The sequence below is a fragment of the Hypoxylon trugodes genome (assembly GCF_022578975.1).
Source record: "Hypoxylon trugodes strain CBS 135444 unplaced genomic scaffold F4822scaffold_1, whole genome shotgun sequence".
In the NCBI taxonomy this organism is placed as follows: domain Eukaryota; kingdom Fungi; phylum Ascomycota; class Sordariomycetes; order Xylariales; family Hypoxylaceae; genus Hypoxylon; species Hypoxylon trugodes.
This window is the reverse complement of record NW_026250016.1, coordinates 3,228,879-3,250,913: the sequence shown is the minus strand read 5'-3', so window position 1 is coordinate 3,250,913 and position 22,035 is coordinate 3,228,879. Positions and strand designations below refer to the sequence as shown.

General features: G+C 45.9%; 6 protein-coding genes across 6 annotated transcripts; 2 read left to right on the top strand and 4 right to left on the bottom strand.

Annotated features, from left to right (window-relative positions):
* F4822DRAFT_34071 (uncharacterized protein) lies at positions 1–2,088 on the bottom strand. The gene is made up of 2 exons (XM_051455796.1): positions 732–2,088; positions 1–678 (listed from the first exon to the last, which is right to left on the bottom strand). The coding sequence occupies exons 1-2, from the start codon at positions 1,811–1,813 to the stop codon at positions 105–107; spliced, it is 1,656 nt and encodes a 551-aa protein (XP_051319800.1). The 5' UTR covers positions 1,814–2,088; the 3' UTR covers positions 1–104.
* A 2,364-nt stretch (positions 2,089–4,452) lies between these two features.
* On the bottom strand, positions 4,453–7,020 carry F4822DRAFT_386795 (cytochrome P450). The gene is made up of 6 exons (XM_051456745.1): positions 6,625–7,020; positions 6,412–6,562; positions 6,297–6,356; positions 5,636–6,247; positions 4,565–5,569; positions 4,453–4,495 (listed from the first exon to the last, which is right to left on the bottom strand). The coding sequence occupies exons 1-5, from the start codon at positions 6,685–6,687 to the stop codon at positions 4,872–4,874; spliced, it is 1,584 nt and encodes a 527-aa protein (XP_051319799.1). The 5' UTR covers positions 6,688–7,020; the 3' UTR covers positions 4,453–4,495; positions 4,565–4,871.
* Positions 7,021–7,876: 856 nt separating this feature from the next.
* Positions 7,877–10,923, top strand: F4822DRAFT_33998 (uncharacterized protein). The gene is made up of 6 exons (XM_051455787.1): positions 7,877–8,242; positions 8,310–8,444; positions 8,629–9,461; positions 9,525–9,860; positions 9,914–10,093; positions 10,147–10,923. The coding sequence occupies exons 1-6, from the start codon at positions 8,106–8,108 to the stop codon at positions 10,614–10,616; spliced, it is 2,091 nt and encodes a 696-aa protein (XP_051319798.1). The 5' UTR covers positions 7,877–8,105; the 3' UTR covers positions 10,617–10,923.
* Positions 10,923–12,292, top strand: F4822DRAFT_34039 (Diaminopimelate epimerase-like protein). The gene has a single exon (XM_051455788.1). The coding sequence runs from the start codon at positions 11,230–11,232 to the stop codon at positions 12,157–12,159; it is 930 nt and encodes a 309-aa protein (XP_051319797.1). The 5' UTR covers positions 10,923–11,229; the 3' UTR covers positions 12,160–12,292.
* A 133-nt stretch (positions 12,293–12,425) lies between these two features.
* Positions 12,426–14,034, bottom strand: F4822DRAFT_424479 (cytochrome P450; the record flags this gene model as incomplete). Its single annotated transcript, XM_051460157.1, has 5 exons — positions 12,426–12,545; positions 12,604–13,096; positions 13,155–13,280; positions 13,332–13,881; positions 13,971–14,034. 5 exons carry the CDS (start codon positions 14,032–14,034, stop codon positions 12,426–12,428), a joined length of 1,353 nt encoding a protein of 450 aa, XP_051319796.1.
* A 4,711-nt stretch (positions 14,035–18,745) lies between these two features.
* Positions 18,746–21,853, bottom strand: F4822DRAFT_424478 (Rad4-domain-containing protein; the record flags this gene model as incomplete). The annotated part of the gene is made up of 3 exons (XM_051460156.1): positions 18,746–19,485; positions 19,536–19,573; positions 19,626–21,853. The coding sequence occupies 3 exons, from the start codon at positions 21,851–21,853 to the stop codon at positions 18,746–18,748; spliced, it is 3,006 nt and encodes a 1,001-aa protein (XP_051319795.1).
* Between the last annotated feature and the right edge of the window lie 182 nt (positions 21,854–22,035).

Sequence of the window (22,035 nt, the reverse complement as noted above, 5' to 3'; positions counted from 1 at the left end):
GGGTATTAATTGATTAAGTCGTTATTTTCGTCGCCTTGCACAAAACAATTGTAATAATGATGGAGTGAAACGCATGTATATACGGATGCAGCCTCAAAAAAGAATTATAGCCACATCATATTCCTCCCCTGTTGTCGATTCTGCTGCCACAACGGTCTATTCCCGCCTCCTCCACCGCGAGGCGGAGTTTGACTTCCCTCTGGTGAAATAGCACCTGATCCTAATGTATTCTCGTCTGAGTTCGTCGCGGTAAGTGGTTGTCTGTCGTCTTCGATTTCCTGGGTACCAATTCCAGCACTTGAGTATGCGCGCGAGAAGTCGTCGAGTTCGGATGATCTAGGTCCTCCTGCCATTCCTACTCCAGTGGTACCGGTACTTGGACGATCGTGGTCGCCACGTTCGCTTGGATTTTCTTCTTCTGCTACTGGCGTTAATCCGGTTCCTACGCCACCTAAGGGCACTACGGGGCGTATGGTCGCTGGATGATATCGCAACGGCTGCGAGAAACCACGATTCGTTGTCGGCGGTCTAGCTGCTGCTGCCATACTCGGTTCCGCTTGCCACGGTTCCTGGATTGGGTGGTACGGCTGTGGGTACTGTGTCAATGGTCGCGTGTCTTCCTCATCATCTTGCCATGATGGTAAAGGTGCAAAGGCTGCGCCGTGAGAGCTCATCGGGCTGCGTGATGGATTAGTCAGAATTCAATTTGGTATGTGTAACTTGAAACTCACCTTATGTAATCCGTCCGTGGCGGCGCATCTGTTGGTAAAGGCCCGGGGCCTTCACGATTATTGCGCCGCTTACGGAGATAGAAAAGTGCTATAGCAACTAGCACTGCTATCAAAACGGCGGCTCCTGCGATAGATCCTCCGATGATAGCCCCTCTATTTGTGGTACTAGATCCTACTGCTGCGGGTGCGCTGGGGTCAGTAGATGATTCTACTGGAGCGCTGTTCGTTGTTGTCGGAGTGCCTGTAGAACTTGACGAGGCAGTGGTTGATGAAGAGGTTTTAGTTGTTGACGAAGATTTAGATGACGACGATGAAGATGAGGAAGAGGACCCGGAAGATGTGAGTAAAGACGATGATGATAGCGAGTTAGAGGCTGATGATACAGAGGTAGCGGAAGTGGGTGTTGCATTTGGTGATGAAGAATTCGGCAAACTAGACGAGGGATCACCCGTAGGATCGTCCGTTACACTAGAAGGCTGTGACCCGATGGAAGTGGGTTCAGGAAGAGCGGTTGGTAACGCTGTCAGCAGCATAGAATTGCTTTCGAACACCAAGCTTGTCATGCCATCAACGGAGGTTTCGACAGTAGTGCCTAGGGATGAAGCGGTTCCACAGCCGAATTGAAAATACCCGCCGGCGAACTCATTCCTATAGCACACGTTGGAGCCTTGGCACGTGTAGACGTAAGGATTGAGTTCGGTTTGTAGGTCGCTATTCCGGTCTACACAACCCGTAAATATACCCGTCGAGCAAGGTCCGCCGTCCGGACAACAGCCCACCACACCGTGGTCCTTCTCCAATACGCAATGGGACCCTGCAGAACATGTCGCAGGTAGGTTTGTATCTCCCCCAATATAGCCGCATACCGTGTTCTGTGCCTGTCTTGGTAATAAATCGGAAAGTAAAATCGGAGCTTCTGTGGGTTGCGGGAAAGAAACAACATTCAACTCATGTAATTCCACCGTCTTCGTTTGTCTGGGTAGCGCGTGACCATTCGTCAATCCGAAAGCCGCGCTGATGAGAAGAGCAGCGGTAGCTGGTGGAAGGCGTAGAAAACCGGGGTAAGATATTGAACGAGCCATGGCTCAAACCAGGACCAAATATCCAAGCCAGGCCAAGTTTGAGGATGTTGGAAAGCGTAGCAAAAAAAAATTAACCCAAATTGGCATCAAGAACGATAGAAGGAATAAGAAGAAAAACGGAAGCCGGTGAAAAAAATGAAATGATCTTTTAAGAAAAGAGGCGAAGACAAGACAGGGTAGCAACCAAACTACTGCAATACTGCAACCATGCAGGACCAGGGTGCAGCAGGGTGAGGGTGTCGCACAACAAGGCTGAGACCTGCTGAAGTGCTGCCCGGCTTGTCTTTTTTTTCTGTTTTTCTGCAGAGAATCTAGAAATAGGTACCTAATGCAAGCTATGTCTTACACAATAGCTATCCATAGATACGCATAGGTAGTACTTACTACTATACTATAGTTAATGAAAGTGATTCGATGGTATAGTCGTATTCGTCTTAGTTGGTTGCCTCTATTTTTCAAAAAAGAAGATGAAATATTTATTTCAAGGCCTAAAACGTCGGAAGGCAAAATGTATCCCGCGAATACCTTTAGGTATCGTGTGGCAGGTGCATTGCCACCGACGGGAAAACAAGATCCTTATTCTTTTGTTTTTTTGTGCCAGCAGGAACTCTTAGCGATCGCCGGTCCCCCAGGGTTGCCTTGCTACCCTTGCTTAACCATAATGTGGTAGCGGTAGAGGTGGCTGGGTCTCTTGATCGCAGGTACCTAACGTACCTAAACGGTTCGCGAGAAAAAGTGGTATGACGAATCACAGAGCGTATAATCGTTAGCGTTTTCTTTTTATAGATTGTATCTGGCCAATTAAGGTATATCTTGACGATGAGCACAGCCACGGGCGGGTAGACGATGAAGTCTCCGGGGAGCAGTGCCAGGGGTTTCGGTACAACCCTGTCCAAGTCTAACGGCTTTGGAAGAGATCATTTCAATCTTCTTGGGATTAGATTTCCATGGTAACATCATTTGAAGAAATGACATAGGAGCTGCAACCTTGCGGAGCCCACCCCAGAAATCTAGTCGTCACTGTTGTTTAAACGAGCAACTGATGATTGTTTCCGGCTTTCCATGATAGAAACATTCGGGATTCGAGGATTATTCTTTGTAACTCGGCTTAGAAGTAGTGAATAAGAAACTAGACGGATCAGTAGTACCGACTCAATAGTACAAGTAGCAGTTGAAGACCGTTAGTTATCGGGTAGCTACATCTCCCAAACTCGTATTAGAATCAACTTAGCCTCGGAAGCCGAATCAAACAGCTCAGGTAACCCAAAATGGGATAGGCTCAAGACACCGCGGTGGCTTTCCAACAACTCTATATGGAACCAGCTGCTCGGGCGTATCGTACGGGAATCCCTTGAAATGTTAAATGGCATATCGTGAAACCCCTGCTAGCATGCAAGTAAATCTTGAAATACATCTGTACCTGCATGGCTGCCGTGACACTTATCAGAAACAATGCAGCGAAAAATACCACTGTTCCGGTAACCAGTCGCTAGTAATAATGAAAAAGGAGAAGTTCTCGATGATAAGCAACCTACTTTTGCGGCACAGCAAAAGCGGAATAATGCATAAAGGATTCTAAAACCGATATACCGAAAGGAATCAATCATAGAACAAGTGCCGTGCTGTAGACCAGGCAGGGACTTTGGTAGCTGCCGTAATGTTTTGATCGACCACTTAGTTGGGTGCCGCTACTGAGAACTTTGAGCGTATCAGAAGTATAAAGCGGAAGCTTTAATGCGTAATGGTTCAATGTTCTTTACGGAAGTCCATTGGAGAAGAACAATACTAAATGTTCTTCATAATCGTGAATGCTTACCATTCGGGTCGATTAGCTCAGGCGATATCCCCAGATAGATGGATGGAAGAATAGTGTAGTAGCGCTAATGCGTAGTGATGGCAAGATGACGGATACGAGGGATTTCGAATATCAATTTTAACGGATTTGTGACCTCGGAAGCTGGAAACAAGCCCTGTGACTCTGATTGACCGATATAATGTCTATCATTATGGCCCATAGAGAAACATTTTCGTCGATTGAGCGGCGAATAATTCTAAGCGAAGGCCAGTTGTCGCCCTTACGTATCCGAATACGAGTTGTAAGTGTTGTTGTTAATGGTGGAATTTCTAAGTTCTCTAATTCTAGCGCATATTCTAGTGGCAGTAGGGTGGGTCCAGCAAAGCCATAAAAGAGATAGCCGAGGTGTGGCGTTGACTTTAGTCATCAATATGGCGAGGCTTGCTGGCTTGCTTCCTACCTACCAAATTAGGAAATCCTTCTTACTACGCTATCCGTTTAGCCTTAGATTCAATCCCCCTTACTAGGGCTCGACGAATGACAAAAATATATAGGAAATTACATGCTTTCTAAGGAACGTCCTCAATCATTCTAATTGATTAGACTAACTGAGCGACATTTAAGGAGTCAGACACGAAGCCTACAGGAGGCACCAGCCATGCTATTAATTGTTCAATACCACACCGAGACGCGCTGCATTAGTAGTCGTATATAAGTTAGAGACTCAACAAGATATAACGAGGGGACTCGTCCGTAAGGTATACGTCGCGTTATAAGTGAGACTCGCATTTCTAGAAGACCCCGACGGGACCTAATTCTGGAAGGATATCATCACTATAAAAATGCATGTCTTGCCTTGGGTAGCACGTACAACACATGCGGAGTTACTGTGCCGGTCAGCGACATTTTTGCGTTTTTAGAGAATGATAACTGATGAGTACGGGCCGTGCACTAACATAAGATCTTGACAGCCTACATAACAGTAGTTTGGTGCTTTTTAGATGCCATCAGGGTGAGACAAATGGTAAGACATTGTTATAATCCAATTCTCATTCCAGAGCAATCCTCGAGCGCTAATATGTATGACTATTATGTACGTCTTCTCAAAGAATTTCTCGGATATGCCACATGCGCTCTAAAGCTGACACAGGTGCCTAACGAATTGTCTAAGCGTTAAACATTTGTATTGAACATTGTGATCTGAGATGTGATATATGTAGGCCAAGCCACCACACAGGACCTAGCCCTCCTTAAATTCTAGCATTAAGGATTTGTCGGCGCTTTAATGTTTATTTCGCTGCAGAAATCACCGCGGGGGTGGAAGATCAAGTTAGGTCCGTCATGTAGAGAGCCGAAACAATCCCACAACTGGAATTCCTCCGGGCGGCCCCTCCCATCAGTCTTCCCAAGTACACCTCCACCAACTTCACCTAACTTCCCCGGCGCCTTTTCAAAATCGAAATACCAAAGGGTTTTCGCAATCACCAGACTACTCTCCAAGTACGCCATAGCCTTTCCTGCACACCCGCGACCGCCGATTGAAAATGGGCTAAATGCGGCATTCATACGGCTGAGGGTCGCTTCGTCTGCATCTAACCAGCGCTCTGGGCGAAAGACAAATGGCTCCGGGAAGTATTTCTCGTTGTGGTGAACTGCGTACATGCTAACGCCTACTTGTGTGCCCCGCGGGACGACATGTCCGTCGACGATAAAAGGTCCGTTTTTCCATTCTTCGTCGTATAACTCGCGCCACGGCGTGCCAGATACTGGGGGTGTCATACGTAGAGCCTCGTCGATACAGGCGCGTAGATATTGGCAGCTCGATAGTTGCGGGCTAGTCCGAATTTCTGCAGCGCTTCCAAATGTGGTGCGTATCTCATCAGCTAGTTTATTATAAACATTGGGATTTCGCGATAGATAAAAGAACAATGCGCTTATTGCGGTTGCTGTTGTATCACCTCCTATGTTAATGTTAGCATTGCATCATTCTAAGGGACGGAGTGTTGGATGTGGCGTATATAACATACCCGCTGGGAAGAAAAATAGGGCTTCGGACCAGAGGTCGCTCAACGGCACCCCATCGGTATCATCAAGATGGTCAACGACAAATGAATAAAGATCGTTTTTAGCATGCTTGTCTTGGGTAAGTCGGTTACTTATCATGCGTTGAAATAGCTGTAAGTATTTCATTCGTTGAGATGCGCCGGCGAAAAGTAAGACGAGGTAATCAAGTCCTGACTTCTTGAGGAATGGGAATTGCATGAAGCAGTTGTTACGATATTGTCCGGCTTTAAGTCCATCAATCATGAATTGATTCGTAGGGACTGTCTGCGTGTCCAGTGCGTAGCCGAAAGCAAGTTGACCCACGATGTCCATGCCCAGTCGTTTAGAACGATCTGATATATCGATAGGGCTTGAGTTGTGAGATGACTTCAATAATTGTCCAAGAAATACATCGATTTGATCCATCATAGTAGGCTCGAAGGCGCGCATCGCTTTGTCGTTAATGGCTTGCCCGACGACCCTACGCTTATTCCTATGCTTTCGCTTATCGATCGCATTGAAGATGCTGGGCTTCCCAGACCTTACGGTAAGCCCATAGACGTTCCCTTTCGTGACTCTTTCATTGTTATAGATGTCTATCTAAGTCAATACCTTAAAAACAGTAGTCGTTGTCGTATGAATTACCTTGTACAGCTTGAGCCGTGCTGAAGACCAGCCGGTTAGGGCCATGTCGGAGTACGGGTCCTAGTCCACAGTTAAAAATCAAGGTCATCATTTTTCTTTGGTTTTATTAACTTACCATATCTTTCTATGTCTAGATACGTGGTTAGATGAAGCCGCTTCGAAATTGCATAGTAGCCGGCGTAGGCGTCGGACACCTTCGCAATCAGCGGCCCTGGGTACTTCCTTAGGGGATGAAAAAAGACACGATAACTAAGAAGTAGAAGGAACTTTTGCAATAATTTAGTACATATTACATATATATCTATGCAATCCCACAGAAATAACTTACGTATGGTACTGCGATCAAAATAGTATATTTCGCGGTGGAATATGCGATGTCGGTAGCATTCATTGTAGGCAATTTAACAGCATTTAACAGGTGCTGAGATGTTGGTCATGTTAGGGAGCATTACGAAGGATAGAAGGGAGGGTAGCAGCTTAAAGAGGCTCTATGAGCGGCACGTAGGTGCTGTGCCTCATACTCGGCATTTATTACTCCTTCGAGCATACTCGATTCCTACCTATAGCCATCGTTCCGGGCATCTTGATCAACAAAAATGGCAAGGTTAGTTGGTGTAATTCAACTAATCATGTCTCTTATAAAGCTGAAGAAGGGGTGTAACAAAAGCGGGATCATTAAATTATACTTGCAATTGTATAGATAGTCTCATGTAATTACATGTATTTGTCAACTACCTCGGTTTATATACCTGTAAAGACTCAAGGCGAATTTCGCTCGAACCAATGCTATAAGATAGTAGCTAATAGGTGTATTTAATGCTGAAGCAAGGGAGAGGATTCAGCCCCAACTATGTCTCTTACAGCGGGGCATAGGACCCATAGAGCTACCCGCTATTAGCCTATCTACGTCAAGTAATTACCAAGAGCTACAGAGCATCCATCCCTAAAACACTCTGGGGAGATGTTAGAGCTGTAGTAACCGTATTCCGTAATTAGCGTACCTCCTACCTATAGCATTAGTAGAGATGTGTTTCTTATCTTGTAAGTGCGATATAAATGAAATATAAGCAACTCTTCAAAGTCACTGAGTATATCTTACATACTGGATGAGTGACCCCTAATGATTGGTTTCTTCGACAGCGACAGGAAGTAATCTCTTCGCTTTCTGTGCTATCTTTTCATCTATAGTATTGCGAGTAACGGAATTCGCTACCATAAAACGTGGTCCCAATTATGAATCGATGTCGCTCATTACTATATCGACGGGTTGTCTTTTCTGGCGATCCATTATGTGATTTTCGACGGCGACTAGTAAATCATGCGTATAGTAAAGCTGTTACTTAAGCCTTGGGGGATACAGTCTCCTAATTATGATTCCTGGTCTCGTACGTTTATCCGAAAAATATAGATTGAAGTAGTTGGGCTGCAGCATGACGTCCTTTTATTAGGGTATAAGGAAGTTTCATGTTACGGGGGGTATCCGCTCTAAAGGATGGTGGAGATGATGCTAACCCATAGAGGCTTTAGCCTTGTTTTAGCGCACGATAGCAAGATTTAAGCTATTTCTACAGCGGATTAGGGGATGAGATAATGACGCTAAGCACGAGCCGTCAAGCATAGATCCGGATCTTTTAGGCGTCTAGCACTCTCCGCATTTTGCGGGACGAATTTCTTGATTTCTTATACAACTTTATACACTTCTTCCTCAGCATTGACCTCTCCTTAGACCTTACTACTTCGTACAAACCCAATTTTAACATTATGTACTCTTATGAATACCGTTGAGCTGGTCTAATCTTTTAAAGCAAGATGCCAATTCGCGTCAAGTCGCGTCCCTTGGCGACACCAGAACGCGCGTTTTCCCCTATTGGTATCCGCCCTGAAGTCGAGCTTCCTGACATCGCCCACGAAGATGTCTTCCGTGACGTCGTTCGGGAGCTTTCCCGGTATGTTACAATAAAATCAAAATACACACGTAACATTGGCATATATCTGACAAACTGCATTGTATAGATACATCGCAGAAGTAGTTTATATGCCAAGCACTTTTGAGCAACTTCGAACTACATCAGCTGGTGATGATTTGCGTACCCTTGTTGAGCATCTTACCGTACGAGTTACCAATCCTGCCATCGTGAATGCTTTATTGTGAGATATTCCTTGAAAATCTACCCTTTTATATCGACTTTAGCTTTGAGATTGGCCACCCATTCCTCTCTGACCTGGCTTTGAGTGTGATCTCCTTTCCCCTCGTTACAGATGAAACAGCAATCCCGATAGGCGAATAACTTCATTACGTGCAAGCATAGGAATTCTACTAATAGTATAGTAGGGCCCTACGATGGCATTATGGTGCGATTAATGATAGTCGGGGAGTTAGTGAAGCTCGTGCGAATGCCTGTGAAATTGTTGCTTGGCGGTTTTTGACTCGCTTGTCTGAACGAGATGCCGTAGACTTCTGCTTATACGAAATTCCCGACATTTCCTCCGACGAAGATACTTCCCATGAAGACAATCCGGCGGACGGCGGCGAAAGCAACGAGAGGACCACGTTATTGGGTTCTCCGCGCGGTTTCTCGCCGGACCGTGGCTCAGACCATAACCATAACCATTTCGGATCCTCGAGACGAATTCAATTGTTACAATCTATTTCTAAACTAACCATGAGTCGACATGCAAGCGATGTGGAGGAACTGGAGGACGACCCCACCGCTCCCTTTACAAATCTCAATGCTTTGGAAATCGCAGCTATTGCTGATGCCAAAAGGTTCCTCAGCCAACATGTTGTGCAAAAGATTATAACGGGTATTTGGAACGGCGAGATTATCTTCTGGGATCGTCTCTCCGTCCACTCGGAAAAGAAGCCTCGTTTCTATAACCCTGCGACCGCCGATCCATTTTCGCGACTCCGTGTACCAAAATATCTTAAAACGTACGAGGTTGCATTCTTTATCGGATTTTTAATGTTATACTACAGCGTCTTGATAGAGCAAAATCGCTACGCCATCACCCCTCTCGAGATATTATTGTATATCTGGTTCGCTGCTTTCTTCTACGATGAAGTCAGCGAATACATTGATGCTGGGTCTATTTTCTATGCTGCGGATATATGGAACCTATTCGATATGATCATGATTGCTATCGGGATAGTCTTTGCAGTTTTGAGTAAGCGAATTCTGTATTGACTTATTTAAACCCAAGTACTCGTGAGCTAATGTCGAGTCGCAGGATTCGTCGGTTTATATAAGGGCGATTATACTCTAGTGGATATCGGGTTCGACGTTTTATCATTAGAAGCTCTTTTTATGGTACCCAGAGTCTGTTCGGTTCTCAGCTTATCTCCATACTGGGGTACTTTAATCCCCTGTCTTAAGGAAATGGGAAAGGACTTCTTGAAGTTCATGGTCCTGGTAGTCATTGTATATGTCGGATTCTTGACGACGTTCTCTCTCGTCGGGAGAGAGACGTACACGTTCCCGCATATGGCCATGATAGTGACTAAAATCTTTTTCGGATCTAGTTTCGTTGGATTCGATATCATGGAGGACATCGATCCGATTTTTGGTATTTTCTCCCTTTCCTAATCTAATCGCATCCCTTTTCTAATACTCTTACAGGACCTCCGCTCATGTTGATTTTCGTCACATTAAGTTCAATATTGCTTATGGGTTCCTTGACTGGTATGCTAAGCAATAGTTTTTCCCGGGTTATCACACATGCCCGCGAAGAATATCTTTATGTTTATAGCGTATACGTGCTTGAAGCATCGACTAGCAACAGGCTCACGCATTTCTATCGTATGTATTCCGATTTTCTACCCATGCGCGCATGACTAACTCGAGCTGCAAAGCGCCCTTCAATCTCATTGCGCTAGGCATTTTCAGACCATTGCGGCTGTTTTTACCCTCAGACGATAAATTCCGTCAAGGGCGCATCCTGCTTCTCAGAGCAACTCATGCGCCAATCGTCGGGGTAATTCAAGTCTATGAGTGGTTTACCAAGAAAGTTAACCCTGATGGTTTTGATAATTTCCGTGGCCCGCGACAGAACTCTTTTAAACGGCATTCAGCACCACCTCCTGAGCATCCAGAAAGTAGACCCCGGTCGGGATATCGACCTCGGTTGCCAACACCACGGCCCGCTAGCACAGATATGGTCCACAAACAAAAGCCTCGAGAGCAGCTAGCTGAAGATGATGCTGGGGATGCTCCTACTGATGTGGAGGTACGCATCTCAGAGTTAGCGGCCAAGATCGACCGGCTTACCGCCTTGGTTGTATCTCTACAATCTGGCGCTGGTGCTGATACTATCCGTACATAAGATGAATTCATGGTTTATATACTTCGCACGCCAAGAATGCTTCACGCGAAGATTCTCAGTTCCTCACACCGAGAATAACGAACATACGCTTCTGACTTGTCGACATTTCACACCATTTATCACTTTTTAATGATTTTCGATTTTGCATCTCACGGAGTTCTTGTATTTCAAACGCATAATACGCACGATGGAGTTCATGGTCTTTACGCTGAGTTATTCGAATGAAGATTCTCTCGATACAGATCCATGCATCCAAGCTGAGCTATAGTGACATTAGTGGGTCCTTACGCCCTTAAACGGAGCCTATCGGCCACTATAACGTTTCGTTATAGCATCATCGTCGCCCCCGCATCCCATTCATTAGTGCTTCCACTTGTAGGACTCACTTCAGAGCCTTCCGAAAACGGCAATCTTCCTTTCCCTAATATTCAAATTGACTCAATTAGAGAAGGTATTCCCTTATATATCTAGGTTACTTGTATCGTATCTCAAGTGAGATTTCATAGTCTTCGATCGTCATAACAAACCTAGAAAACACAACATCCTTTACTTCACCAAATCCAAATAATATCGACAACAATTCGAAAAAAGCATTCATAAACTCCGCATCAAAATGGAGTTACAGTACACGATCCTCGATGTCTTCACGTCTAAGCGCCTAGAAGGCAATCCCCTAGCCGTGGTGTCCGTCCCTGCAGCTCTAAAAGATAGACTTACTCAAGAGGCGAAGCTGAAAGTTGCAAAAGAATTCAACCTCTCGGAAACGGTGTTCCTGCACGAAGAAACGAACCCACAGAGTCGTGAGATAGATATTTTTACCATCGAGCGCGAAATCCCGTTTGCAGGCCACCCTACCATCGGCACCGCTATCCTTGTTAAGAACCACGTAAACCCGGACGTCGACACGCTTGTTGCGAAAACTGGGCCTATTGGGATAGTGTCGCAGACGGATAACCATGTTCATGCTAGGATTCCGCATAATGTACACTTGCATGCGAAGACGCTGGGCGATGTTGTTGGTGCGGAACATACTGGTCTTTCGCCTGTCCCGGAGATTCGTGATGCGGAGTTAAAGGCGCCTGTGTTTAGTGTGGTGAAGGGTATGACGTTCATACTAGTAAGGTTGCCGTCGTTGGAGTTATTGGGAAGGGTTAGTACCGCGGGACGACTCGATTTTGATAATTTGCCGAGTCCTCTTTTGGATGAAGGGGAGTGGAGTGAGAGCTTTGTGTGTCGGTACTACTATGTTGATGTAGGCGAAGTGGATGGGGAGAGAGGTATTCGGTCAAGGATGATCGAGCTCGGCTTTGAGGACCCGGCGACGGGAAGCGCGGCTACAGCGCTTGGATCGTATCTTACACTTAAAGAAGAGGGAAGGGGGAGGAAGTTTAGAATCACGCAGGGTGTGGAAATAGGGCGGACGAGCCACATCAGCGTTGAGACTACGACACAGGAGATTGACGGAAGCGTTAAGCTAGTGGACCTTTGGCTTGGTGGAACTGCAGTTGTGATCATGAAGGGAAGCTTGACTGTTGATGTCTGATGGGGTTGTCTGGATCACTATCACGACGGTATGCACACGGGACCTAGTCTTCAATATATTTCGCATTCGTCTAGTCGAGAAGGAGGCTATTAAAACCAGCGACAAAACTCCTTTACGAGAAACCACCGATTTGGATCATTCATGTACCATGCGCAAAGAAATGAGACATCGCTGGCTAAGTTTCAATTGGGCGTGTGGTATTTCAAGTCATTGTTTATAATAGCAATCGGGTATAATCGAGCGCTATTAACTTCAAGCCTTCGGGCTCACGCAATTTGTCTCTCCGTGACTCGCATATTCAATTTCGACATGAGAAAAAAGCCCGAGTTCACGATCTCGACCGGATTCTGTGGAGTAACAACTGAGAAGTCGAAGCGTCGAAGCAACTATAACACGGACCCGGTTAGCCATAAGGAATGCTTTCCAAAGGCCATCAGTGCTTACCTCGACAAATACTTTGTTGAGTTCCATCTGAGCGATGGAGCGGCCGAGACATTTATATCGGCCGGATCCGAAAAGGGTTTCTATGACTCCCGTCATAATCTCGTGAGTCTCTTCGTCTACTTCGAGCCATCTGGACGGACGAAATACGTCAGCGTCCTCGCCCCAGTATTTCTTCGCTCTCATAATTCCAAGGACGTTATGTCCCACTTCGGTGCCTTCGGGGACGAAGTGACCGCTAATAATATCCCCTCCCTTAGGTACTGTCTTATAGAAAGTTGCGGTAACAACAGGGAAGACACGCAGGCCCTCTTTAATGACGGCTTGAAGATAAGGTAACTTCCGGGCTTCAGGGTCTTTGATAGGCGAGCTGACATCTCCTCTTAGGATTGCATCGTCGATCTCCGATCTGAGCTTGTTGTATGCAGCCGGGTTCGTAACAAGGAGTAGGAGAGTCATACGAATACCAGTAGCAGTCGAGTCGGTACCTGCAACCCTATTTCTCTGCTATCAGATTGACCAACCTACATGGCAATATAAAGAACAATACCTACACTTGTAGTATCAGCTCATTTATAGCTTCTTCCTTTGTAACACCTTGTTCTATGAATGACGCAAGGGCATCTCTCCGGCGCCCACCACCATCCTCAAAGCTTCTTTCAACCGCAGCATGTGCAAGCCTAAGAAAAATTAGCGTATGGTCTCACATAAATCAAAACATCTCAACTCACGCCATATATTTTCCCATGCCGTCTTGGTCAAGGGTCGATGGATATACCTTGTTGAATGGAGGCCTAACGAATATTTTATTTAACCAGTTTAAATTAGCCATGACTATGGCAACATTGAAGAAGCCCTCATTCCACTTCGCGAATCCATGAACGTCATTTCCCTTATCGAGGCAACCGAATGGCTGCCCATAGGAAAGATCTCCAACGCAATCCATGGCAAATAATAAGGAGGCGGTGGTCAGATCTAATGGCCGATATTCTCCGGGAGTTGAAATGAATTCCCGCTGAATGAGGTCTACAAGACGAGCGCATTGGCGGTCAACGCATGCTTCTACATGTACGCCGCCGGTGTAGCCGGGACCAAAGGCCGTTCGACGCCGAGTATGTTCTTGGTCATCGAGGAGTGAGAACGTATGATCTTCAGTAGGAGTGAACCTGAAAGTCCGGTAGAATGTTGATCTCGAGTATGTGGATTTGGGATGAGCCATACGGCGAATGACATCAACGTCGGTGGTCAAGAGTTGGTTTGGACCAACTCTGAGGAGTTCACCTGTACCACCTGTCGTCAGACCTTGATTATCAGGGGAGCACAAGGTCACAAAAGGAAGTTATACCATATTGGTCCCCAAGTTGCTTCACCTCTAAATACCATCTTCCTCTTATTTGGGTGGTTATTAACCAAACCTTGGAACATGAAGCCCATAATGGACCGGGTATGTGCCGAAGCCGATACCAATTCCATAACAGGTGAGAGATCGTAGCTCCTAGGAAGCATACGATTATTATTGAGATTGAAACCATGGTAAGATATTTGCAATTTTTTTGGTATGAGTTTATGTTGGAATATCGTGAAGGAGCCGTTACACAGGGCAAGAAGTGAAAAAGCAAAGAGCTCCCTAGAGCATACACAACGAGTAGTCATTCGTAGCAATTGCTTACTGGGATTAGAGCAGTTCGCCCTCCTTTATATCCCAGGGTCTTCCCATAGATATACCAATAGGGGGCGTCTATTGGTCGGTCGGTTCTAGGCTTATACCTGGTTAGTACCCCTTTCCCTGACGATTGAGCCCTGCAAGGGCGTGCCACATGTCCCGTTACGCTAGTGAACATCCTTCGAAGAATGTAGGCATACAAAGGTGATATCAAAATGTCAAGTAGTGTATAAATGCCTCTGGCCTCCCATAGCCTCTTGTAGCCGAAAGGACAAAGCTGACAAGGGAGACCCCGTCTCAATATGCATAACCTTGATTGTTATGTGATCTGGCGGTTACTCCGATCTCTTTTGGACTACCATATAAATCTATATTGGGTATGACTACCGTTTCGAAATATGTATCTCGCTAGGGCTGAGACGATGGGCATGAAGATGTTCGGACGAATAGGGAGACTATTCGAGATTTTACCAGGAAAGCACCGCATGTTCCGCTGTACTTTACTAGGTCGAAATGAGAAACATTCCCGTCATCTTACGACACATTTAAGCCACCTAGAACGCTAAGAATAAAGTGTGCCATCAAGCAGGCCAACGGTGACATGATTCACTATGGTAACACGCAATCGTTTATACCGTCTCGGTCTTTCCTTACCAAGAGTGGTTGAGTACCGTTCTTCTTGTGCGACGGTGAGTTGTGGTGCTGTCCGGCCACGAAGAGGCTTCCATAGTCCTATGCATTTCTGAAATTCGATAGGACTATAGTGAGAGGTCCCCACCCATGCGTAGAATCTAGACCGTACGTTAGGAGTTATCTGAGATGATGACATTGAATTACTATAAAAGTCGCTCGGATGAGGCTTCCGAGACTTTCTGATGGCTAGATAGTACCTAACCCGCTAGTTTCGGTTTTCTATACCATGTCAACGCCATTTCCCGTAGCCTGCTCTTCGGAAGGGTGAGCATACCGCCTTTTCCAACGCCGTATGTCCATTGACGTGATAAGGCAAAAACACCAGGTTTGATAAGACGATGTAGTGCGCATCTTTGTGTATGGGAAAATACAGAAATTACATAGTTTTCGCAGGGTTCAAGGATATATAAGGGGCCACGGACTCTCCCATCTGCGGATGTGCCCCGTTCCACCACATGAACCCAAAGCATAGCACCAGATGACTCGTGGTTTGGTGTCACGATGTGGGATTGTCTTGTATAAACCACCAAGAAAGGCACTTGGCGCCACAGAAATCCACAACGTTCTCGTATCACGTCTATCGAGGCGGCGCCGACGAATGGCATTGTCTTGACTATATCTCAAAGCTTTTAATCAACTTCTAGGGAGTAGGTGGTTCGGTTTGGTGGCTAATAAAAAGCCATACGTATAGCGCCATATAGAGCGAATTCGGGTGTACTACACTCCGAGAGGTGCTCTTCGGAGTGTAAAATGTTGCGTTACTCTTGCAGCGCGATCCAAAAACGTGCTCGTATCGTAATTGGCTTTCTGGAGACGCGGGTATCCGGCTTTCCCCATAATAGTACCACTTCCGAGGCTCCATTTTATATGTGAAGAAGCCGGGCTGACCGTACTTTAAACGAAGTGACGTGCCATCTATATGGTTAGTCTCCTTGGGTTTCTGCACGAGCGGCCACCTCAGCCGGAGCACTGTCGTAGATCTTTTTAGTCATCCATACGAAATGGGAGTGAAAAGAAAATATTCCCCCAAAAGCCAGTTTACATATTTATAACATACGGACCATTTAAAATTAGTTATCGATCTAGCTGGTGGGCAAACATTCAGGGGCTAAAATCCTCATCAATACCTCTAGCTAATGAGCCACCCATCAATGTCAACCATCAAATTTAATTCGATATTACACGAAAGGTAATAGATCTCATCGACGTATGTCTAAATGCTTGAATCGCATTTAATATTGCCAAGCAAGATCAGGTATCATTCGATGCCAGATTAGACTAAGCTGTGCCACCCTGGTGTACGACTCACACTCAGATCTGAAGGATACTATATCTTCCGTCCCTGCCTCCGAGATCTAGATAATGTTAATTCGATAGTACGCCGGTCTATTTTCTCCAAGATCCTGCAATTCCAAAGCCAGGCTGCTTCCTATAGGGCGAAGACACGATCCGAACTGCGGCTACCCGATACAAATCAGGACCCCGGCACCACCACCAATAACACACTTTGAATCTATATTAATGACATTGCAGGATTGATTACCGATACCCTCGAGGGCTGTAAAGCCGAGAAGACGCGCCGGTGAATGCAGAAATATTGCGCACATCGGGACAATCCCCTTTCTTAGACAACAATCCTACGAAAAATGAGGCCATTGCATATAGATGACATACTGCATATTACTTCATCACTATCGTGACCGCCCTTGCTCCTCAACGGAACAAACATTCGATTGAACAATACTTATCTAAGCGCCTGTCTCTATTAACTGATGTCATGATGTAATGTCGCGGCTGCCTACTTTGGGTGGTTATCACGATTGCTATATGATTGCTTTATTAGAGAGAAGTCGCATGACATATTGAGTGAATGGGGATGCGGTGTAAGTGATAACGACGGGAATGCTATCGCATGATGTCACATGAAGGAGTAGCCCCTATATCACCGCAATGCGGGGCAAGCACAGAATATATTAATCGAAGCTTTTGATACTTCACCTTTATCCGTCTTGTGGTTGGGGTGTAAGGAATGGATGCAGAGCTAGGGTTTATCTAGACTTGGGGCTCAGAAATGCTGAGCTAATTATAGTAGCTTGCAAGACCCTTTATATTAGTTGTCCCCGCGCCATGTATCCCTTACGTCCAACGTCTGCTCAATATATCTTTGACGTATGAGCTTAACACGAGGCTTGGTGCTCATAAGAGATACTCGATTTTCGGAACTCGAACAGATATCTTCAATCGGCGTGCGAGTAAGTGACGAGGCCTAAATATATGTAAGTAACATTCGGGGAGAAAGAAGTAACTGATGAAAAGGGCCTCTACTTAGACATAGTGATTTCACATGGAGACAACCTTGTAGCTGAATCCTCCCGCCAATCCTCCAGCTCTGGGCGCGTATGTGACAATCCCTGAAGCTAGCTCAAACGAACTGCCGGGGGAATCGTGCTACGTGAATATTCGGGCACCGTCATCATCGAGTCCAAGGGAATCTCACGTATCCATCTTTCTTTTCCCAACTCTCGAGCTGGAGGGCGCCGTACGCCTATTTTTTTTTTTTTTTTGGTTGTCGCAGTAAGCTCTGGTTACCGCCGGGATATTTTTTTCTCTTTCGCTTCGGCCGGCGTGCTCCGCTACTGGCTGTTCTCCTAGTCTGTCTTGGTATGCCAAGGGAACAGGTATTCTCTGCAGCCTTCATATTGTCGAATATGTTTGATACTTGTCGCGATAGCCAATCTTGGCCGCCCGCAAACCACTGGTTTGGTGAGTTGTCATGGCTAAGGGAGACTGCGACTCTGAAAAAAATGCAAGCAAACAAGAATTAGTATGCCATCCTTAGGGGGAGTGGGCTAGGCCTCTTGATCAACTACCTTCCATTCCCTGAATTGTGAAATGACTTCGGAAGCAGGCCTATATGCCGTGGTGTCTCTCCAATTAGACGGTGTGAAAATATTTTCACGAACAAATATTAGGAATTGCTCCCAATACTCTGATGCCTCATCGGGAAACTGTGAATAGAACTCGAAGTATAATCCGTCAATGTAAGATACATGAAGAGTATTAAGATGGTCGAGGAATGTGTTGGTGGGTTGTTGGAACATGGCTGGCTTAAGGCGTTGAATAACCAGGGTTAATTGATGTTTTAGTAGCGTGAATCTTATGCGGCTTGCGCTTCGTCTCCTGTTCATATGTAGAAATGGATTAATAAGACATGAAATTGAGTACGAGATAAACGGCACAGGAGCTCCTTACTAGGTATGAAAATGAATTGCCTTACTCGTCTAAGCTGAAAGTGCGCCCCCTCCCCCATGCATCCACATGGAAGCTTGCCGCCCGCCACTGCTGTCTTAGTCGAGAAAGTTCTTCCCTCTACCATCTTGTAGTAGGCATATCTCCAAGCCTCGTGGATAACAGGAAGTCACCGAGGGTTAGATACCTAGGTTTTGTATTGGAATGAATTGGCGAGTGGTGCATTGAGTTGCTTCTGCTGAAATCCACAGCCCCTTGATCTCGTTGCACAGTAGAATTTCCCATGGACGATCGCCTAATTATAAAGCTCAGCTTAAATAAAATAATAGAAGATTAAAGTCTATAGTAAAGAAGAAGCTCAGGTTTTAAGTCAGTCTTGTGGTGAAAGGGGTAAAAAAGGAGAACGGGACCCACATATATTCTAGGGATGTTGACAGCGCATACAATTGGAATTCTTGTTCGTATATTCCCATGAAAAGTAGAAGAATCATCTTCCTATGTTGTTGAGGTTATTGAAACTCCATTCCCTCTGATGTTAAATTAATCACTATCATCTAAACCCACAAATTCATCGTCCTCATCATCTTCGTCGGAAGATATGGCCTGTTTCCTCCGAGTCCGCCTTCGTGTAGATTGTTTCGGTTTGGCCTTTGGTTTCGGTGCTGCCTTTTTGGGGGCTACCTTGGCTGGGATTTCCGGCTCAGGATCCGGCTCGGGGTCGGGGGACGGTTCGGGGGGAGCGGTAGTATTTTTGTGCTTCCCATACTCTATTTCAAAGGGATCATTTTCGTCCGAATCTTCCTCTTCGTTCGTGGCGGGGAAAAATCCGGAGCTTTGACGAAGTTGCTCAGTCGCTTCAGCCGCTTCCTCCTCTTCGTACCCTTCAGGCAGGAAACCGCCGGCCATGTCTTCATCTTTCTCGCGCATCGCCTCAAAATCCTTATCGGTTCCGGTGTCGTGCCCGAATACTTCCACTGATTCATCGAGGTGTCCATACTCCTCCTTAAATCTGTCTGCGATTCGCATACCCATCAAGAACTTCCGCCATGTTGTAAGTACCTCCTTACGTCGCTTTTCATTTTCCTTTCGAGCTCGTTCCGCCTCGTCTTTCTCGAGCTCCTCTATTACACGCTCGTAGTTTTCTACGGCAATCACGACGCCTTGTATGACGGGAACGGCCATCCGGTGACCGAATTCGAACCCGACGACAGCTTCTGCGTAATCAACTTCGAGTCGCTTACAAACACGGACCACACCACGGTATGGGACATGAATAGCACCTGTATGCTTGTTAATTGAGGGAAGCGATATGTTACAATGCGGGATTTACCTTCTGGACACATGTGCTCTGCGAACATATCGATGTTTCTATATATATGTTAGCTTCAATCCAATCACAAACCGATAAATAACAACATACCCATATTCGTTTTTCGGAATAATTCCGTTTTCAATAGGGGGAGGTATAATCCAGTCCGTCTGCTCGAAGCTATATAAGGGTTGCATGACTTTTTGGCCGGTAGCTGCTTCTGCCTCGGCGATTTCTCTCCGCCTATTAGTTGTCGCAGCTCGATAGGGTGCATGTTTGAGTGGTTCAACCCCTTCCATTGGAGCGCGACCTTGTTTGTGCCAGGTCTCTGCACTTTTCACTGCCACAACATCCTTCCGAAGATAGACATCTTCCTCCTCAACTTTAGATCCCTTTCCCTTGTTTCGGAACAGTTTGACGGGAACGGCATCGGGGATTAGAGCTTCCTCGCGCTTAAGATGACGTTGTAAGACATACTCCTTTGATGTTTTATAGTATTGAAGTGTCTCCTCTCCTGCCTTGACTTCCTTCTTCTCCGGTTTGGCTGGTTTGAGATCGATGGAATCTTCTTCCTCATCTACATCCGTAATAGGATGTTTCTTGTCACCCTGAATGTAGCCTCGCATGACTGATCTAAACCAATCAAATTGCTCGTATCTCTTGACTTTACCGTGTTTATTGTATACTGGTATCTTTTCTTCAGGTAATCTGAACCCTTTTGTCTTACCAGGGAAAATATTTTTCTTGAGATATCGCACCGAGACATCCTTCGCTGTCCCATCCTTGGAAAAGCCAATGCAATAGGCCATAACTTGTTTCGCCTTGTCGGCTTTTCCCCCTCGTGGTTCTAGGGATTCGATAAGTTCCCTACTGGTGGCTACGACTGACTTAACAATGGGTTCTACCGGGAGAAACTTCTTTGTGATCGGTGACAAGACTTCAGTCCAATAATGGGGGAATTCAAGATCCCTGTCATATACTTTTGATTCTGTTCGTTTTGGGCGAATGGTATCCGTGACATCAATCACAGATGAATTTTCATCGCTTTCGTCTGTGAGAGGCTCGGCAAATTCATCTGAATCATCCAAGTCCATCTTGAGGGTATCTTTATCAGCCTTCTTTACTCGGCGGGTTGTTGGCTTCACCGGACCTTTCTTTTTCCCGTTTGGTTTCTTCGATGAAGATTCCGTTGACTTATTACTATTGTTCGCTTGGGCTCCCTGATCATTATTTTCCTCGTCCGCTTCCTCGATCTTGCTCCACCCAAATCCAAGTGGTTGAAGGTTCGCTACCATTCGGGCTTCGATTCCGAGCCCACGCAATAACGCGGTGAAAAGTTGGGAACCAACATCCCGGCTGCCAGTACAGTCTTGAGCTCGTTGCCTAAACTCATCGAGATTTTGGATTCGTTCCCCAAAGCGATCCGGATCGTGCTCTTCCGATTCGAAGTTTGACCTTAGCTTGCCTAACCTTCTGATGTTCATGTAACCCCACTTGCGCAGGCCAGGAGCAGTTATCCGAAACCTTTGTCTCCACCATGACACAAGGCACTTCATAAGCCTGAATAAAGGATCACCATGACTCATGTCGGGAACCCCCTTTTCGAGTCTGTCGGCTGCGTCACCCCAATCTCTGGTGGATTTTGAGGCGCGTTGCTTGCCCTTGCCTTTTGAGTTTGCTTTTCCCCTTGCGGGTTTCTTGGGTGGTTCTTCGGGAATATCTAGGCCGCTGTTTTGTATCCATCGATCCACCTCGTCCCATAATCTTGGTGGTAAATGTGAAATCATGATAGCTTGGACTTCCTTGTCGCAAATCCAAGAGTTCCGGATCGCATTATGCCATAGAAGTAATTGAACATGCATACAATGAACTGAGATACGGATAGCTTTTTCTTTTTTCGTGGGACCTTTCCTTCCCAGTTCACTAGTCAAAGGAACATGGTTATTTTGGTACAACGTCAACTCGAGATCACCCTCAATCTCGGGTTCCTGATGTTGAGCTTCATGAGAGGGGACATCTTCAAATTCCATGTCTTCATCTTCTGAACCTTCCTCATCGTCATCCACCTTTTGCCGCTTAGCAGCTGGGACGTCTTCGAATTCGGCATCGGAAAGCGAACTAAGAGAGCTACTATCACTGTCATCTTGCATCTGTTGTATGGCAGATTTAGTCTTTTGAGCAGAGCCGGTATTAGAGCTTGAGTCAATATCATCAAATAACGTGGTCTTTCGCCGTGGCGCTGGAGTGGCCTTGCCCTTGGTTTGCTTTGATTTCTTTACAGCCTGGTCATCGTCGTCTGAAGGGGTGCGCAATCGTTTGCGCGGGAGATAAGGTGGCATCTTGAGCTAATATGGTGACATTCGGATATCGAGTACAATCAGCAAGTGATTCACACTTTGGCATCGTATTAGAATGTCGCATTATCTAACTCAGGCGTAGCTTAGGAATTTTGTAGGTGTCTAAGTTGGTTGTCGTCATTGAAAACGCGAAATCCCGTGATTCCCGGCTGGTTGCAACTCAA

Excerpts from the sequence above, each read along its gene's own strand:
- F4822DRAFT_34039 (XM_051455788.1), top strand. The coding sequence starts at position 11,230 with ATGGAGTTACAGTACACGATCCTCGATGTCTTCACGTCTAAGCGCCTA.
- F4822DRAFT_386795 (XM_051456745.1), bottom strand. The coding sequence starts at position 6,687 with ATGAATGCTACCGACATCGCATATTCCACCGCGAAATATACTATTTTG. Across the intron at positions 6,563-6,624 it reads TTTTGATCGCAGTACCATAC|TTCCTTCTACTTCTTAGTTA; the intron begins GTAAGTTATTTC and ends TTATTGCAAAAG. Across the intron at positions 6,248-6,296 it reads CACGGCTCAAGCTGTACAAG|ACATCTATAACAATGAAAGA; the intron begins GTAATTCATACG and ends TGACTTAGATAG.
- F4822DRAFT_33998 (XM_051455787.1), top strand. The coding sequence starts at position 8,106 with ATGCCAATTCGCGTCAAGTCGCGTCCCTTGGCGACACCAGAACGCGCG. Across the intron at positions 8,243-8,309 it reads GTCGTTCGGGAGCTTTCCCG|ATACATCGCAGAAGTAGTTT; the intron begins GTATGTTACAAT and ends TGCATTGTATAG. Across the intron at positions 10,094-10,146 it reads CAGGCTCACGCATTTCTATC|CGCCCTTCAATCTCATTGCG; the intron begins GTATGTATTCCG and ends CGAGCTGCAAAG.
- F4822DRAFT_34071 (XM_051455796.1), bottom strand. The coding sequence starts at position 1,813 with ATGGCTCGTTCAATATCTTACCCCGGTTTTCTACGCCTTCCACCAGCT. Across the intron at positions 679-731 it reads CCACGGACGGATTACATAAG|CCCGATGAGCTCTCACGGCG; the intron begins GTGAGTTTCAAG and ends TCCATCACGCAG.